Raw genomic sequence first — 19,521 nt, 5'->3', positions numbered from 1 at the left:
TGTTATGATCAAGTATTGATCTCTTTGTTATGATCAAGTATTGATCTCTTTGTTATGATCAAGTATTGATCTCTTTGTTATGATCAAGTATTGATCTCTATTTTTGTAGATCTTCAAATTGATTTACTTCCCTTGGATATCCTACGATGGTTGTGCCTTACAAGGATAATTTAGTTGGGAGATCAAGCATGAATCCTCAGATTTATTAGTGCCCCCATTGGATATCGAATCATGAGCGTACTATATAAACAATATCTACACAAAAGCTACGACCATTCAACATTTTTCGGAGTTATATCAGTTGCAAATACAGAATTTTAAGAGCAACAATTCTCAAGTGTTTCTTACTTCAAAAAAATGTCACAAAAAGACATTTTTCTTGTAATTTTTTTCTCGTTTTCTCGTTTTTTTCGTTTTTTTCGTTTTTTTCGTTTTTTTTTACCTGATAGGGAAGCATTTAGTGGGATCGAAGGATGAAGGGAATTGTCCATTGTTGGCACAGCACTGTATCCCATGGTTGGGAGTATGTGTTATATCATGATCTATAAACTGACCCATCTGAAACAAATGTCTGACATTTCTAACACAATATTCGCTATGGATAACATTGAGAGAAAATTATAAAGCATAACCTAGCTAATAGGATTTTAATCTCTAAATTTTGTTAGGAATGTTTTTGTTCTTACATTTAAATAAATTTGCAGTTTACAAACGAGAATTTCAAACGCGAAAAAATGAAAAAGAATAAAAAGGTGTTTTTTCCACAACAGTCATCTGTTACCTCCTAATAAGAACTATGTTATACAATATCTCCATAACAAGAACTGTGTTATATATTACCTGCATAACAAGAATTATGTTATATGTTACATGTATAACAAGAACTTTGTTACATGTTATCTGTATAACAAAAACTGTGTTATATGTTACCTGCATAACAAGAACTGTGTTATATGTTACCTGAGAACTGTGTTATATGTTACCTGCATAACAAGAACTGTGTTAAATGTTACCTGTATAACAAGAACTGTGTTATATGTTACCTGCATAACAAGAACTGTGTTAAATGTTACCTGTATAACAAGAACTGTGTTATATGTTACCTGCACAACAAGAACTGTGTTATATGTTACCTGCATAACAAGAACTGTGTTAAATGTTATCTGCACAACAAGAACTGTGTTATATGTTACCTACCTAACAATAACTGTGTTATATGTTACCTGCACAACAAGAACTGTGTTATATGTTACCTGCATAACAAGAACTGTGTTATATGTTACCTGCACAACAAGAACTGTGTTATATGTTACCTGCATAACAAGAACTGTGTTATCAGAATCCATCTGGTTTGAAACACCAGCTAGACCGTTACTCACTTCTCTATAAATCAATTATTAATAAATCAATGGATGAAGCAATTATTAAGTGGACTGTATGCGTAACTTTAAGTGCCTTAAATGCAAAAAGGGCCAGATTCACAAAAAGACTCCTTAACCTTTGACAGATCAAGGATGATAGAGATTTCCCAATTTTACTAGATAAACATCGAGTGAAAAATGTACTCTCCACGAAAACGCGAATTACTTGGAATTAAATTTCATGCACATAATTTCATATTTAAAACAAACACTCGCTCTATGCTAAAAATCATAAATCTATGTTAAATATAAAGATCTATGTTAAAAAATAAAGTAAAAATAGATCTATATGGTAAAATCTATGTTAAATATCAAAGATCTATTTGGATACTTTGGTCAAAAAATTACTTTTTTTAACGACAAAAATATAAAAGGCAGAAAATAAAGACATTGATGGACTAATCCAACCCTGCAGGGTAGCATTTCTATATTTTATAATTTTAAACTTTTAATCTTGATTAGAATCTAGATTTGAACTGCAAAGTAATATCACAAAAATTGATAAAGGAATTATTAGGGCCGGATGCCAGCTCCTTATTTAAAAAGCTTTAAAGAAACGCCATTGTTTAAAAATTAAATTTCAACCTTTACTATTTGTATAACAGACCTGGTAGTTTAAAATATCAAAGTTCATTGAGAAAGGTATAGAGAAAGGTATAGAGAAAGGTATGGAGAAAGGTATAGAGAAAGGTATAGAGAAAGGTATAGAGAAAGTAGAGAAAGATATAGAGAAAGGTATATAGAAATATATAGAGAAAGATATAGAGAAAGGTATAGAGAAAGGTATAGAGAAAGGTATAGAGAAAGGTATAGAGAAAGGTATAGAGAAAGGTATAGAGAAAGGTATAAAGAAAGGTATAGAGAAAGGTATAGAGAAAGGTATAGAGAAAGGTATAGAGAAAGATATAGAGAAAGGTATAGAGAAAGGTATAGAGAAAGGTATAGAGAAAGGTATAGAAAAAGGTATAGAGAAAGGAAAAATAGAGATAGAGACAAGTGTTAAATTCCTTCCTTGCTTTACCTCGCAGAAGGAAGTTCAAAGTTGCTGTTAGCTCTCTTCCTAGGGATATCCACTGTTCCCTGAATAAAGAAGTAATCTCCGTTTGTCTGTTTGTTTTTATGTCCGATCATAACTAAGGAACCCCTGAGCCTATTTGCCTCAAATTCATCTTTACTTATTTAACACTTTGTGAAGAATAACCTGCTTAATTCTAGATTTTGTTTAAAAAGAATACTTGCCAAATAGATTTTTTCAAACAACCCTTTTTTAGGACTAAATTACCCTTCATAGGACAAAACAACCCTCTATTAGGATCAAAATACACTTTTCCATGACCAATAAAACTTTTTTTAGGACTTAACTACCCTTTTTCCGACTAAACTACCATTTCAAGGACTATACTAACAATTTTTAGAATAAAAATCCTGTTTTTTTTGGAATTAAAGTACCCTTTTTTCTTCCCATTTTTAGGATTAAGCTACCCTTCTTCAGGACAAAATTACCATTTTTAGAACTAAACTACCCTTTTTTGAGACTGAAATACCTGTGCATATTCAGGCAGCAAAATCCTTTGAAAAGGAGTCCCAGTTCTTCCAAAATTAGGTTCCTAAAAAAGACAAAATTAGGTTCCTAAAAAGACAAAATAAGGATCCCAAAAAACACTATTAGGTTCCTATAAAAAAAATTATGTTCCTAAAAATCTAAATTTCGCCAAATGTCAAAATTCCTTAATAGTCAAAGAACAGATGTTGTACACCTTCCATGTGCCTAGTGCCTAAATGGGTCGTGAAGAGTCCACATATTAGGTGTGTACGGTCCGGTAATGTCGGGCCGGTGTTTTTAACTAAAAATTGGATCCCCTGCATGTTCACCCCCCCCCCCCACACTCTAAAAGTAGCATGGTCCGAGCTGGTACAAGATCTGTACTGCATATGCATTCAGTCCATAGATTAATAACAACAGAGATAGAATACTAGATGTCGTCTTTTTAAAACCCTGAGGCAGAAGCCCAAAGGAGTTCCGCGCAGGCAGCGTTGAATTACAAGACAGAGAGAGAGCATTCGCCGCCTGCGCGGAACTTTGGGCTTCTGCCTCAGGTTTATTGTGCACGAAAAAACCCTAAATCTTGAAAAGATAACCTCTAGTGTTCTATCTGTGTTGTTATAAATCTATGATTCAGTCATACTGTCCAGTCTGGACTACCCAGTGAAGAGTCAACCCAGAACGTTATAAATGCAAGATCACTGTGATTACCTTTAGGCTATTACAGGTTCCATCAAATGTTCTGTAAACTTGCCTGAAATAAAAATTAATTGTTAATTATTATTTATTCTATTTTTCAGTTTTTCGCAAAATACAGTTCCTCGTGTCAATGTGGGATAGGAAGACGACATTTCAGCAATATTTTGTGTATTTCATTTAACTGAATAAAATCATTAACTAACTTATTGATTGATTAATTGTTTTATTGAATGGTTGATCTATTAATTGATAAATTTGCTATTTGATTATTGATCAATTGATCAATTGATAAATTGATTGATTAATTCACTAATTGATTATTGATCAGTTGATTGATTTTAAAACTGATGATTGATCAGTTAATTAATTAATTGATTTATTGATTGATCAGTTGAAATTGTTTAATTGATTCATTAGTTGATTAATTAATTGTTTGATTAATTGATCAGTTAATTAATCAATTGTTTGATTAATTGATCAGGTGATTTATTAACTGTTTGATTGATTGATTAGTTGATTAATTAATTGTTTTATTGATTGATTAATTCATTAATCAATGGTTTGATTTATTGATCAGTTAATTAATCAATTGTTTTATTTATTGATCAGTTGATTAATTAATTGTTTGATTGATTGATTAGTTAATTAATCAATTGTTTGATTAATTGATCAATTGTTTAATTAATTGATCAGTTGATTAATTAACTGTTTGATTAATTGATCAGTTGATTAATTAGTTGTTTTATTGAATAATTGATTAATTAATGGTTTGATTACTTAATCAGTTAATTAATCAATTGTTTTATTTATTGATCAGTTGATTAATTAATTGTTTGATTGATTGATTAGATCATTAATCAATTGTTTGATTAATTGATCAGTTGATTAATTAGTTGTTTTATTGATTGATTAATTGACTAATTAATGGTTTAATTGATTGATCAGTTAATTAATCAATTGTTTGATTGATTGATCAGTTGTTTAATCAATTGTTTGATTGATTGATTTATTGGTGTATAACCTGTTCATCTGTTAGATTGTTGGATTCTTGAATTAGTTTAGTTGCCTCGAGGAGAACCTGGGCATCCTTATCCACAGATATAATATCCTGGATAGATAAATAGATAGATAGATAGATAGATAGATAGATAGATAGATAGATAGATAGATAGATAGATAGATAGATAGATAGATAGATAGATAGATAGATAGATAGATAGATAGATAGATAGATAGAAACCTTACCATAGATACACAAGAATATTCTTGTATATCTATAAACCTTACACTATGATTGGGTTCACTATGATTGGGGGACTTGATAGAACCACGGAATGTTATTAGCTTGATTTGAATTTGTCGACGTATATTCCCGTCAAATCTGGGTTCCCAAGCTAGTTTCATACAATTATGGTAACTACTCTATTATAAATTTTACCTTTCTAGGTGTATTGAATCTAAGATGGAACTCTGTAGGTCCAGTATCCTCGGGATCCTCGGCTGGACTATCCTCGAACCCGAAATTGACCCCATCAGCTGTTCAAACAAGATTTAAATTCTTTTTAATTCCTAAGTATTCCACTGATCGATGGCCGAAAAAACCATCGATGCCCAATAAACCGATCGATGGCCGAAAAAACTAACGATGACCTATAAACCGATCGATGGCCGATAAACCAATTGATGGCCAACAAACCGATCGATGGCCAATAAACCGATCGATGGCCGAAAAAACTAACGATGACCTATAAACCGATCGATGGCCGAAAAAACCGATTGATGGCCAATAAACTGATTGATGGCCGATAAACCTATCGATGGTTGATTGATTGTTTGGTTGAGAAAATGTTCTGAGAATTATACTTAAAGGATCCTCAGTAAGACTATCATCAAACCCAAAATTGACCCCATCAGCTTCTCAAACCAGATTTAAATTCTTTTTGTCCCTGAGAATTCCCCCCCCCCCCCTCGAACCGGTTGATGGCAAATCGGTGAATGCCTTGGTGGGTTGAGAAAATGTTTTTAGTCAATTCGGTTTCTATAAAAGACTATCCTAGAACCCAAAATTTACTCCATCAGCTGTTAAAACCAGAATTGAAGCCTTTTTAATCCCTATGCATCCCCCCCTTGAACCGGTTGATGGCAAGAATGTAATGCAAGGAAAATTAATTACAGTTGCGTATACTCTGCGTACATATTGAAACCAGTTCTCTCTGGGGGGAATTTGTAAACAAAAATAGATGCATCAGTGTTCGTTTAGTATCCGAGGAGGTTAAAAGTATTGAATTTTGATAATTTTGATAATTCACATGATAGTTTCCTATGACCATAATATTTCATTGATTCTTTTTGAAAAAGATGGATCCCATGTCAGGCTTCGACATCCGTCTTGTGTTTACATTACCGCCCATTGACAGTACACTGCGGTACACAAGATGCGTGCACCTCTGAAATAACTTTCCTTGCATTAAATCGTTGGTTGATGGCCGATCGATGACCAATCTGTTTATGACTTGGTGGGTTGAGAATATGTTGTGTTTTTTAAAGACACTGTATGTAGAATGTAGAGCCTGCATTGCATAGTCAGGCTCCATTATTTTAGAACAATTTAGAGCCCTTTATTATGGACCCTCCACTTTTATACTGACGTGTCCGATACACGAAAGTATCTTTTAAAAATTTAATTTATGACCTTGGATTTATGCACTTATAAATCAGGGTTACCATGGCCTTATTATAAGAAATTAAAATATAAATTTTTATTTTATAATTTTATAATTTTAATCAAGTTTCCTGCGAGAACGTTCTCCTCTACATCATCATCATTAACTGGTTTCCGGAAAAAAAATTATTAAAACTATAAGAAGGGACTGTAAGCATGATTTTAAGTGACCCTCCATGCAAAGATGGCAATGCCCGATTCACTCCGGTATTCTTAAAAGCTTTGTGTGAACAAGAATGAATTAGATCTAACTGAATCTAATTTTGAAAAATGATCATTTTTAATTTCGGTTTACCCACAAAAGTGACTCGCGCATTGAGGAGAACATGTAGGAATTATCAGAATTAAGTACTTTAAATGTAGAAAAATGACAATATCTTGCACATTATCGATCAGATAAAAGTTTCAAGGGTACTGTGGTAAATCAGGCATTGCCATTGTTGCTATTGTTTAAACTAAGCTTTCAGTACCTGTAAGTTGAAATTAAAAATGGTTAAAAAAGTTTTTTGTGAATTTTTTTTTCCTTCAAAAAATCCAGATCTAAGAAAATCATCCGCCTCTTCAACACTAAAAAAATGGTAAAAAAAATAGTTTTTCTAAATATAAATAATTTATTACATTTTCATGTTTCACACATTTTTGAAGATGTCCCTATCATTGAGCTTAACCTTTGAAAAAGACCAGTGACAGTTCAAGTTAGAAAATAAAAATATGACAAATTCTTATATTTTGACAGTTATGTGATAGCTGTTAAATGTGATAGCTGTTAAATCAGCATGTCCAATCAAATGTCCAATGAAATGTCCTTCTTTGAAATATTTGTCCAATAAAATGTCCTTCTATGAAATAGTTGCTCAATAAGATGTCCTCCTATGAAATATTTATCCAAAAAATTGTCCTTTTATGAAACTTTCTTAAATAAAATGTCCTTATGTGAAATAGTTCTCCGATGAAATGTCCTTCTGTGAAATATTTGTCCTGAGAAATGTCATTTTCTGAAATATTTGTCCAATAAAAGTCCATCTATGAAATGTTCTTATATGAAATAGTTGTCCTATAAAATGTTCTTCCAATAAAATGTCCTTCTATGAAATATTTGTCCAATAAATGTCCTCCTTAGAAGTATTTGTCCAAAGAAATGTCCTATGAAATATTTGTCCTACAATGAAATATTTGTTCAATAAAATGTCCTCCTATGAAGTATTTGTCCAAAACATTGTGCTTCTATGAAATAGTTGTCCTATGAAATGTCCTTCTATGAAATATTTGTCCAATAAAAGTCCTTGTATGAAATATTTGTCCAATAAAATGTCCATCTATGAAATGTTTTCAATAAAAAGTTCTTATATGAAATATTTGTCCAATGAAATGTCCTTTTATGAAATGTTCTTCAATAAAATGTTTGTACATGAAACATTTGTCCAACGAAATGTCCTTCTATGAAATATTTGTCCGAATGAAATTTCCCAAAGCATTGATTTTACCTAATTTCAGGAATATCCACCACATCTGCAGCTGTATCCACAATATCCACAATATTATTCTCAGTGATATCCAAACAACAAACACCTAGCAAAATAGTTTGTTTGTTATATATTATATCAGACTTTTTAAAATAAAAAACTTTATATGTTCGCGCGGAAAAATAGAAATATAGTTTTTACAGTTTAGTATTTTAAGAATATGAAATCATTTAAAAAAATAATGAAATGTTCGTTTAAACGAACTGTATTTGTGAGCGTCATGTGATCTCCCATTTTGAGAAGGACAATACCGATTCACAACAGTACCCTTTAAACCTTAAACTAATTATCAAGAACATAGAACTCTTTTATGCTGTATAAAAAGCAGTAAAATTGGAGTGTACGCTAGCGTACTGTATGAACTCAATGCAAATGACGTTACATCCTGTTAAATCTAGAATATTCGATGTCGATTACACTTACATTCCTTAAACATGAAGCAGCCAAAGAGAATAGATTAGTATAGAGAGGAATTGACTCGAAAAAAGTGCAAAACCGCCATTTGGTTGTAATGTTTCCATACTGCAGGTGTACTTCACACAGTTGTAATATATTACCTTTTGGGACCTGGAACATCTTTTTTTATAGAAAAAGGTTTTACGTTTTAATGTTGAATAAAATAGTTATTTTAATTCACATATAGCTAATACACATGTTAAAAAGTTATTTCACAACCTTACAAAACTAATAAATTGTAACAAATATGTCCAGGGATCATATAGTTGTATTAATGTGATGTACTGTGTGTGAACATTTACGTGTATTGTACATTTTGAACTCCTTTTCAGGCTGAAAGGGACTAACAAAATTCCAAAGAGAATAGAATATATATTAGAGCGGAATTTAGAGAATCTCTCGGTATGAATCATGTGAAATGATCATTGGTCAATTATGAAACCAGCCTATTTCATAATTTGGTTTTCTTTTAATATTAATTTTAGATTTTCTATAAAGTGATGTTCCAGGGCCCAAATGGTTATATGGCATAAATATGTGAAGTACACCTGCAGTATGGAAACAGTACAACAAAATGGCCGTTTTACACTTTTTTCTAGTAAATTCCCCTCTAATATATATTCTATCACTTTGCAAAATTCATATTGAGGGATTGTTTGAATTCCTGTCCATTCTAATCTCTGTTCTGTGGAAGCAGCTTGCAATCAAAGTGTTCAGCATTTTCATTGTTCAGGTTGATAATTAATGAAAAATCTGTCATCCTTAAGGAGTCAAAGGTTTAGAGGGTAAACTGTTGTAAATTAAGGATGCCCTCTTGTTCTTTAAATGGATGTTCACCTAAAATTACCCTGACAGAAGAAGACACGCACCTTTTTGACCCTTCAGTAAAAGTAAATTCAACCTAAAGTCTGACCACGTCAACCTTGTTGCACCGGCTAGTCCTATTGAGTGTCTGCTTTATGTACCCAATGTTCGGACGATACAGTACAAACGGGGATCGGAAAAGTTGACCCGGCTCGGAAATTCAAATGTACTGTGGCTGCCTGTGAAGAGTTGATTTTTTACCTGTTGTTGAGTCTTTCAAGACACATTCATTTGTCTCCAGGAAACTAGTAGATACAAATAGATAAATTTAGATAATAATAGATACAAATAGATAATAATAGATAATAATAGATAATAATAGATATAGATAATAAAAGAAATTAGTGAATAACATTTGAATTGCTTTAAATACTGTACATTTCTTGACCCCAAAAAACCTTAAATAACTTTTTGAAAAAAACGTTGTGCTTTTTTCTGTTATACCTGATAGTTACTCCAACACAGCTAGAAGGTAAATGACAAACACCTAGCTCTCCTGGGAAAAAACATTAATATTTTATTCATCTTTAAAGAGACTGTTCAGGAACAATGAAAGGGGGTACAGGCTGAAACCTAAGCATTTTAGAAGTTGATTGAGACCCATGAGAGTTCTATCTCATGTTCCTGTCTCGAGAAATTAAAATAAAACTGTATCAAAGTTATATCTATATATATAAAATTTTGTATAAAAATAGTAGGTTTAACGGGTCATATTCAGCAAATATGCAACCAATCTGAAAACTACGATATACCAGAGGAGTCTAATAAACTTAGGCTTGCTCCTATTATTATTTAAATTTAATAATTTTTCGTTTTTGATAGATATAATTGGTAATATAATAATACGTCCGCAGCATGTGACCAGAAATCCGACCAATGGCAGTGCAGTATCATTATCATGTGACTCTGTATCACTTGACAAGTATACTGCACTGCATCAGATAGAACTCTCATGGGTCTCCGTCAACTTCTAACATGCCTAGGTTTCAGCCTATTCCGGCCCCCCTTTAATTTTTCCTTTACAGTCCCTTTAAATTTGATTAATGAAATAAAACTTGATTGAAGATTTAGAAAAGTTAGAAATTTTTTACCTGTGAGTGTTGTACAGGGTGAGCCCTCAATATCTAAATATTTCGTAAAATTAAATTTTTTAAACTTCAAATACATAATCCGCAAAAAAATCATAGATTTGATTGATTGTTGTAATCTTAACTGATCTTCCGTTTAATATAGATCAGTACCACAAATAGATTTTGACAGAGAAGATGATATAAATCCCTTGTATTTCTTAAAAAGACATAGCTTTTAAAGGGTACCGTTATAGATTAGATATGCCACTCTATAAATATAGAGAGTCACTTAAAACTAACTCTAAAAACAAATTTTTTAATGAAAAATTAATGTTAAAAATGTAAAAAAAAATTTTTTTAATGATCTATCTAAATACTACCGTTAGTAAACTCAAAATTTCTTCCTTCAGGATTAGGAACTTCAGTTCCTAAAAAAAATGTTAATAAAAAAATATGATTGAGATTGTAATATCACTGATGTGTTAAAAAAATTCATTTATACTAGAATCTCCCTAGAAATAACGGATTTTCTAATTGATTTTCTAGGTGATTTTCTAGTTGATTTTCTAGTTGATTTTCTAGTTGATTTTCTAGTTGATTTTCTAGTTGATTTTCTAGTTGATTTTCAAGCAAGTTTAAGACTACATTAAAACAAGATCAATACACGTACGATTCCTTAAATGTCGTCTTCATACTCTACAATAGTATGGGTTTCATTGTAAAATACAGGGATTGGCGTTTATATCAATAAAATGAAGAAGAATTTTCAATTAAAGTTTTGATTTCTAACTTAAGCTTTTTTCAAGTTTACAAGTAATCTCAGAGAAGCTGTTAATAAAAAGCTTCTCTTTGTTTCAATGTTTGTGTATTCTAGCTGTTTCAAAGCTTGCAGTAAATTAAAAAATTGAAATAGGAAGTCGTCTGCATTGTATTAATATATTCGACGACGACTGTATGCTTGATAAACCTGTAGAATCAATTGGACAGGATTCTGAACAGTATCCCCAGTTCTCCTTTAGATCAAACACAGTCAAATTAAATTTATTGATAAATGGATTGATAAATCAATGGATTGGTTAATAGATCAATGGGTTGATAAATCAATGGATTGATAAATCAATGGATTGATAGATCAATGGATTGATAGATTAATGGATTGATAGATCAATGGATTAATAGATCAATGGATTGATAGATCAATGGATTGATAGATCAATGGGTTGATAGATCAATGGGTTGATAAATCAATGGTTAATAGATCAATGGATTGATACATCAATGGATTGATAGATTGATTTGAGATCAATGGATTGATAGATCAATGGATTGATAGATCAATGGATTGATAAATCAATTGGTTGATAAATCAATGGATTGATAGATCAATGGATTGATAGATCAATGGATTGATAGATCAATGGATTGATAGATCAATGGATTGATAGATCAATGGGTTGATGAATCAATGGGTTGATAAATCAATGAATTGATAGATCAATGGATTGATATTGATAGATCAATGGATTGATAGATAAATGGACTAATAGATCAATGGATTAATAGATCAATGGATTAATAGATCAATAGATTGATAGATCAATGGATTAATAGATCAATGGATTGATAGATCAATGGATTGATAAATCAATGGATGGATACATCAATGGATTAATAGATCAATGGGTTGATAGATCAATGGATTGATATATCAATGGATTAATAGATCAATGGATTAATAGATCAATGGATTGATAGATCAATCGATTGATAGATCAATGGATTGATAGATCAATGGATTGATACATCAATGGATCGATACATCAATGGATCGATACATCAATGGATCGAAACATCAATGGATCGAAACATCAATGGATTAATTGATTGATTTGTGTGTTCCTGGTTTGGGACATGGTTTCGTTCATCATCAACCTGAAATTTAAAATAATTAGTTAAATAATTAGCAAATAATAATTAATTAGATAATTAATTAGATAATTATCAAATAATAATTAATTAGATAATTATCAAATAATAATTAATTAGGTAGTTATCAAATAATAATTATATAGGTAGTTATCAAATAATAATTAATTAGATAATTATCGAATAATAATTAATCAGATAATTATCAAATAATTATTAGTGAGATACTATAATCAATTAAATAATAATTAAATAATAATTAGCTTAATAATTATCAAATATTAATTGATTAGATAATTTAAAAAAAACTAATTAGCTTACTATCAAATAATAATTGATTCGATAAGTATCGAAAAATGATTAATAAGCTAATTATCAAATAATAATTAGTTGAATAATTATCAATTAATAATTAATTTGATAATTATTAAATAATAGTCAATTAAATAATTATCAAATATTAATTCATTAAATAAGAATAATTATCAGTCCCTTCCCTTCACCATTTTTAACTGCAACCTGTCTGCAATGGTTTCCAATCAAAATTCCGTTGCGCGGAATTGCGCAGAAAAATTGGCTTGCTATTGCTATTGCCTTGCTATTGCTATTTGCTATTGCTATTGCTATTGCTATTGCTATTGCTTGCTATTGCTTGCTATTGCGTGCAAGTAAACTCCATTTGTCTGAAAAACCCTACCTCTCAAATCCCACTCAACCCCTCTGTTATTTTAATACTCCCCTTTCCCCCCCCCACAAACCAGCACGTGCATGAATAAAACAACAAAACTAGTTTTTTTGCAACAAATTCAAGGATAGAGATAATCTAGAATTATATTGTGCAATAATCCAGGTTTGCAAAATTAATATTTATGCAACAGCAATTTAGGTTAATCTCCATATTTAAACTGCTATTTTTATCCTTAAAGGGACTGTTAACATAATTTCAAGTAACATGCCATTTTTATTCACAAAGGTATCCTTTAAACTTTGACTTTTCAATTGTTGAACACGTGTAGTGCAAACTGTTTTATAAGGAATATCAACATTTACTTTAAATAATCGGCAGAATAGAAATATTCGCATTCGAATTTTTTAAACCGCATCTAACAAAGAATATTCTAGATTTTATCAAATATCGTCTTGACAATTTTTCAATGAGTTTTATACTATTTTACGTAAATCTCAGTATATGCGAAAATAAATAAATAGCCATGAATATGCGGGAACAGTTTAAAAGAGTTCCAAATAATCATTTAATTAAAAAATTAAATATCTGCAACATTCCATTATCAGAAAGTGAAGAATACGACATTTATATGGCTTATTTAGTGTTAAACTGTATACTGAATAAATCCTTTTTTCCTTGATCAAAAACTATTTTAACCCTGTATACTTTGTCAAAACTTTTAGGATTTATTATTATTATTATTATTTTACTCCATTCTTCTCCAGTAAGTTCTTGGTCCTCGATTTTCAGTCAAATGTTTAAAGGGTACCGTTGTGAATCGGGAATGGCTCTCTTGTAATGGAAGGTTACTTAAAATTGCGCTAACAGTCACTTTCAAAGAGATGTTTCTGGATTTCGACACGAGGGGGACACGAGGCTAAATCGAGATCGACACGAGGGTGACACGAGGCTGGCACGAGGCTGACACGAGGCTAAATCGAGATCGACACGAGGGTTACACAAGGCTGACACGAGGGTGACACGAGGGTGACACGAGGGTGACACAAGGCTGACACAAGGCTGACATGAGGCTGACACAAGGCTGACACTAGGGTGACACGAGGGTGACACGAGGGGGACACGAGGGTGACACGAAGGGGACACAAGTGTGACAAACAATCTTAAAAGCTTTCAAAATTAATAACATTCCCTTTAAAGGGACTGTTTACAAAATACTTACGAGTGTACTGCACCAAAACCTGTCCTCTTGGTCCTCTTCTTTTAAACAAGCTAAACACAAAATTCATGTACAGAGTGTTCTAATAAACACAATATTCATGTACAGAGTGTTCTAATAAACACAATTATCATGTACAGAGTGTTCTGATAAACACAAAATTCATGTACAGAGTGTTCTAATAAACACAATATTCATGTACAAGGAGTTCTAATAAACACAATTTTCAGTTAAACAGAGTGTTCTAATAAACAAAATTTTCATGTAAACAGAGTGTTCTATAAACACAATATTCATGTGTCCTCAACCTTGATGGATGATGAATAAATGATGTCATCAAAAAACTGAAATATATGCCAAGAAACTTAAATCTGATATTTCGTGAGATATAACTAACATTTTGCTCGAAATTTTGAAATATAAGTTAAATTGAAATGCTTTCGGTGGTTCAATATTACGAACAAAATAAAGGTTTTTTTATTAGATGAGGAAACCTGAGTCCGAATTTAAGAATTTGAGCCGAGTCTCAAATCCGCCAAAAACCGGTTTCAATTGAGCGCTGGCTTGAATCTTGAAACATTGAATACAATTTTAAGCGGAACCAACCATATTTGAGCTGCGTCTAAAATGTAAGCTGCGGCCTAAATTCTTTAAATCCGGGCTCTGAATATTTATTTTCCGACATATTCACTCATTTTTGTTTGTAATTTAACCTCAATTGTCTAGCTACGAGCAAGTCAATTTAAAGGGTTTAAATATGACCTCCAGGGTTCAAATATGACCTCCAGGGTTCAAATAAGACATTTAGGGTTCAAATATGACCTCGAGGGCTTAGATATGACCTCTAGGTTAGAAATTTGACCACCAGGGGTAAATATGACCTCCAGGGTTCAAATACATCCTGTAAGATTCAAATATGACCTCCAGGGTTCAAATAAGACCTATAGGGTTCAAATATGACCTCAAGAGTTCAAATATGACCTTATGCTTCTTATTGACCTGCAGAGTCCAAATATGATCTCTAAAATTCAAATATGACCTCCAGGGTTCAAATATGACATTCTTAGGTCCTTAAATCACCTCAATGATTCAAAATATGAGCTTTTTGTGTCCTAAAATGACCTCCTGGGTCCTAAATTGACCATCAGGTTTTTTATATGACTTCTTTGGGTACTAAAACAACCTCCTGGCCCCTGGGTCCTAGATTGACCTCATAAGTTTAAGTAAGACCTGTTCTAAGTTTCCCCTGGAACCTGAACGGTAGTTGACAAGGCAGACCGGACTTAGGTCCCGACACAGTCATGCACTCCTGAGAATTATTATTATTATTATTATTATTATTATCATTATTTTATTATTATAATATAAACTTTTTTACCGTTTGAGGGGCATCATCATCAATGAATTGAACATCTTGCCCAACCATTAAACCAACTGAGATTGGATCATCAATTGGCTTTCATTTATTTTTTGAATTAGTTGTTTAAAGATGATTATAATATGATTTTTTTTTTTGCTTTACAACCTATATAACTGTGAAATAGAAAGACATGTTATGTGGTTAACTTGTTGCTTTATAACAACAGAGAATAGAATATATATTAGAGTGGAATTTAGACAATCCTTCGGTATGAATTTTGTCAGTCCCTTTCAGCCTGAAAGGGAGTTCAAAGTGTACAAATCATGTAAATGTTCACAAATTATATGCAGTAGAGTACTTTAATACAGTATGTTCCCTAGACTATCCATTTTAATTTCGAATTTTTTAAAGCTTTTAAATAAACTTTATAAAATGAATTAGGCGAAAAAAAAACATCATTTTATTTATAGTTATAACGGAAAATCATCGTTTGTAAAATGAAAGGCATAGAGTCTATGTGAAATAATCATTGGTCAATTATGAAACCAGCCTATTTTATAATTTGGTTTTCTTTTAATATTAATTTTAGATTTTCTATAAAATGATATTCCAGGGTCCAAAAGGTTATATAGCACAAATATGTGAAGTACACCTGCAGTATGGAAACAGTACAACAAAATGGCCGCTTTACACTTTTTTCTAGTAATTTCCACTCTAATATATATTCTATTCTCTTTGTTTATCACACATCAATTACACAAGATTGCTTAGATGTAGTTTTCCAATTCCACATTGTTATGGCCCTCACTGTAAAATTTATTTCCGAGATAAAGAAATATAAAAAATTCAATTTTTTTTCTTGTGTTTACTGATTTTTGATATTTTTATTATTAATGATCAATGCCTTGAAGAAAAAGTAAAAATATTTTTAACATTTTTTTCAGTCCGAGACTTTCTATTTTCTGAAATTTAAGAATTTTATGAATTTTTTTTTTTTTTTTTTTGGCTGGTGTTATATCACTAGAGTTGGATACTCATAACCTCGATCACTTGATTTCGATATCCACTAAGGGCACTTTAAACTTGAGATTCTATAAAAACTATACCATTCTAGTTATTCTTCTCCTAATCAATGCTCCCCTTAACCCCTTATCCCAATCTCAGAGCTGAGAACTCTTGTATTGTGGATATCTAGATAAATGCTTAATCTCGATCTTTTATTAAGCTGCAGATTAATTTAATCTGTTTATGATATCCCGGATAGTAATCGTACCCAGTCAGGGGTTGACGGGAGCTTTGATTAAGGGAGGCATAGCTACAATGAAGATATGAGAAGGTAAAAAAAAGTATAGATCTTAATACAAGTGCCCCCAGTGCATATCTAGATCAAGCCATCGGGATTTTATATTAAACATTTTTCCACAGAAATTATGAAATCCTTGTCAAAACACTTGCAATATGAGTAAATAAACATTTAGCCGAAATTTCAGAACTTTTAGAGTTTTTGTTCCAATAATAATATATTGAAACAAAACTAACATCTGCATATGTTTTATTATTGCTTTTAAAAATTACGACATTTTTTGAAATTACAACAAAAAATGTTGTTAGAAATTGTGACTAAATTTAAAAGTTCAAATTAAAATTGTGATTAATTAAATTGAAGTTAAATTGTGAGCCTAATATTTATTTACAATGTCCTTTGGATTTTGGGCCGCTAGGTGTCTCTTCCAAGTGAAATAATCGTCATCCAAATTATATTGCATATAAATAAAATTTATATAACTTTACTATCGAAATAATTAGTTTAAAATTTAATTGACTTATTTACGGTTTGGGTGGAATAATGAAACTCCGTGAACTTATATCCAGGTTCTAATTTAAGATTGAGCTCCCTTTATGATTTGTAACAGTGCACTAGGATATTTACGGTTTAGGTGGAATAATGAAACTCCGTGAACTTATATCCAGGTTCTAATTTGATTGAGTACCCTTCATGATTTGTAACAGTGCATTAGAATATTTACGGTTTATGTGGAATAATGAAACTCCGTGAACTTATATCCAGGTTCTAATTTGGTTGAGTACCCTTCATGATTTGTAACAGTGCATTAGAATATTTATCTGACAAACGGAAATTTTTATTTTATGGGTTAGAAACTTGTCTGTTGTTGACGAATTTTCGGAAAACAAGTAACGATTTGATTTAAAGATAGATTTAAAGGGACTGTAAAGGAAAAATGAAAGGGAGTATATGGTGAAACCTGAGAATCTCAGGAGTTGAACGATACCTATAAGACATCTATCTGATGTTCCTGTCTCGAGAAATTGACATATAACTGTGTCAAAATTATACCAAACCGTATATATGTAAGATATGTGTCTGTGTCACGTAACCAGAACTCCCTCCAATGACAGTGCAGTATACTGATCACGTAATATAGACGGAGCCACCTGACAATAATACTGCACTGCCATTGGTTGGAGTTCTGGAGACATGTTCTGGACGCATAAATAATATTATCAATTATATCTATTAAAAATGAAAAATTATCAAATTCAAATAATAATAGGAGCAAACTTGAGTTTCTCAGGCTCCTCTGGGATATCGTTGTTTTCAGATTGGTTGCATATATTTTTCTATTCTATGCTGCTAGGAGCGGCAAGGAGCTGCTAGGTGCTTCTAGAAGCTGCTAGGAGCTGCTAGGTGCTTCTAGAAGCTGCTAGGAGCTGCTAGGAGCTCCTAGAAGCTGCTAGGAGCTGCTAGGAGCTAGTTAATGTGAAGAGGTGTCCTTTGTAAATCACTGATGACAATCTTCCAATTAAAAGTCACTAGTTTGACGTCTTTGACGAGCAACTTTGTTTTAATTAATGTCAAATTGGAGATGATGTAAATGGTAAACTTAATTTTTTGACATAGAAAAAAACGATAACAGTACACGGTCGAAAAAAATGCTGAAAAAATCCCCCTGCACTCTTATCATTTGTGGGTAACCCTGTAATTAAGATTTCATTTTCTAAAGTAAGGGGTATACTAGGGGATTAGAGGATGTTTAGTCATATCTAGGAATGGACTCCCTAAAATATAGATTAAAAACAGATTTTTTATGAGTAGGGAGTTTTTAGATATAGGTGAGTGGCCCAAAATATAAAGATATCTACAATTTTAATTTGACAATGTTTTGGTTTTAACTAACATATATTTTATTTGTTTCCCAAAAAAGAGGGAGGGGTCACCAAAAAACTATTTATTAATAAAAAATTGTTGCGTAGAAAAACCGTTTTAATCCCTCCTGCTGGGAGTGTTGGAAATAACTGAAGCTCGGGATTTTGAAGTATTATATAAAATATAATATATACATATATATATAATATATATAAAAGCAGGAATTAAATCTTGAATCAGGTTTTTATCAAAGAGTAAAGAATATGCTAGAGTTGTAACAATAGGTTTTCTGAAAGTTTTATCAAAGTGTACAGTTTATGTATTTACAATAATAATAATAATAAAGTATGTTTCTCGGCAAACTCTTTCAACAATTTTTTTTTATTTTTACGTTGATACATAAATTTAAAAATAGTGAAATATGTGAAATAAAACTGTTTTTAAAATAATTGTTCTCTACGAGAAATTCCAGGGCCCAAAAAGTTATATGTTGGATTTGGTTTTCAAAATGGCGGATTTACAGATTTACACTTTTTTGAGTCAAGTCTACTCTATATAGATACTGCTCTGTGGATTTTATTCAACGCTTTACATTATCTCGCCAAAACCGGTAGAACATGGTTTTACACCATTCTCCCTAGAGGACTTTATTTCACTAACACGAGACAATGAATTTCATACACAGGAGTCCTCATATCAATGAATTTTATACACAGGGGTCCACATATCAATGAATTTTATACCAGGGGTCCACATATCAATGAATTTTTTACACAGGGGTCCACATATCAATGAATTTTATACACAGGGGTCCACATATCAATGAATTTTATACACAGGGGTCCACATATCAATGAATTTTATACA

The 19,521-nt window shown here is 31.5% G+C and overlaps 1 protein-coding gene across 1 annotated transcript; it reads right to left on the bottom strand.

Annotated features, from left to right (window-relative positions):
* Positions 1 to 413: 413 nt before the first annotated feature.
* LOC111714513 (chorion peroxidase) lies at positions 414 to 16,415 on the bottom strand. The gene is made up of 21 exons (XM_023489648.1): positions 16,393 to 16,415; positions 15,507 to 15,562; positions 15,359 to 15,437; positions 14,132 to 14,181; positions 12,198 to 12,230; positions 11,266 to 11,311; positions 10,679 to 10,726; positions 10,320 to 10,352; positions 9,673 to 9,724; positions 9,430 to 9,473; positions 7,870 to 7,954; positions 6,909 to 6,952; positions 6,457 to 6,492; positions 5,102 to 5,199; positions 4,685 to 4,771; positions 3,822 to 3,844; positions 3,676 to 3,718; positions 2,966 to 3,028; positions 2,443 to 2,501; positions 1,314 to 1,383; positions 414 to 558 (listed from the first exon to the last, which is right to left on the bottom strand). Exons 2-21 carry the CDS (start codon positions 15,552 to 15,554, stop codon positions 439 to 441), a joined length of 1,161 nt encoding a protein of 386 aa, XP_023345416.1. The 5' UTR covers positions 15,555 to 15,562; positions 16,393 to 16,415; the 3' UTR covers positions 414 to 438.
* Positions 16,416 to 19,521: the final 3,106 nt, after the last annotated feature.

The sequence above is a fragment of the Eurytemora carolleeae genome, unplaced genomic scaffold, assembly GCF_000591075.1.
Source record: "Eurytemora carolleeae unplaced genomic scaffold, Eaff_2.0 scaffold1172, whole genome shotgun sequence".
In the NCBI taxonomy this organism is placed as follows: Eukaryota; Metazoa; Arthropoda; class Copepoda; order Calanoida; family Temoridae; genus Eurytemora; species Eurytemora carolleeae.
The sequence above is the reverse complement of the archived record's forward strand: the minus strand, read 5'-3'. Positions and strand labels throughout refer to the sequence as shown.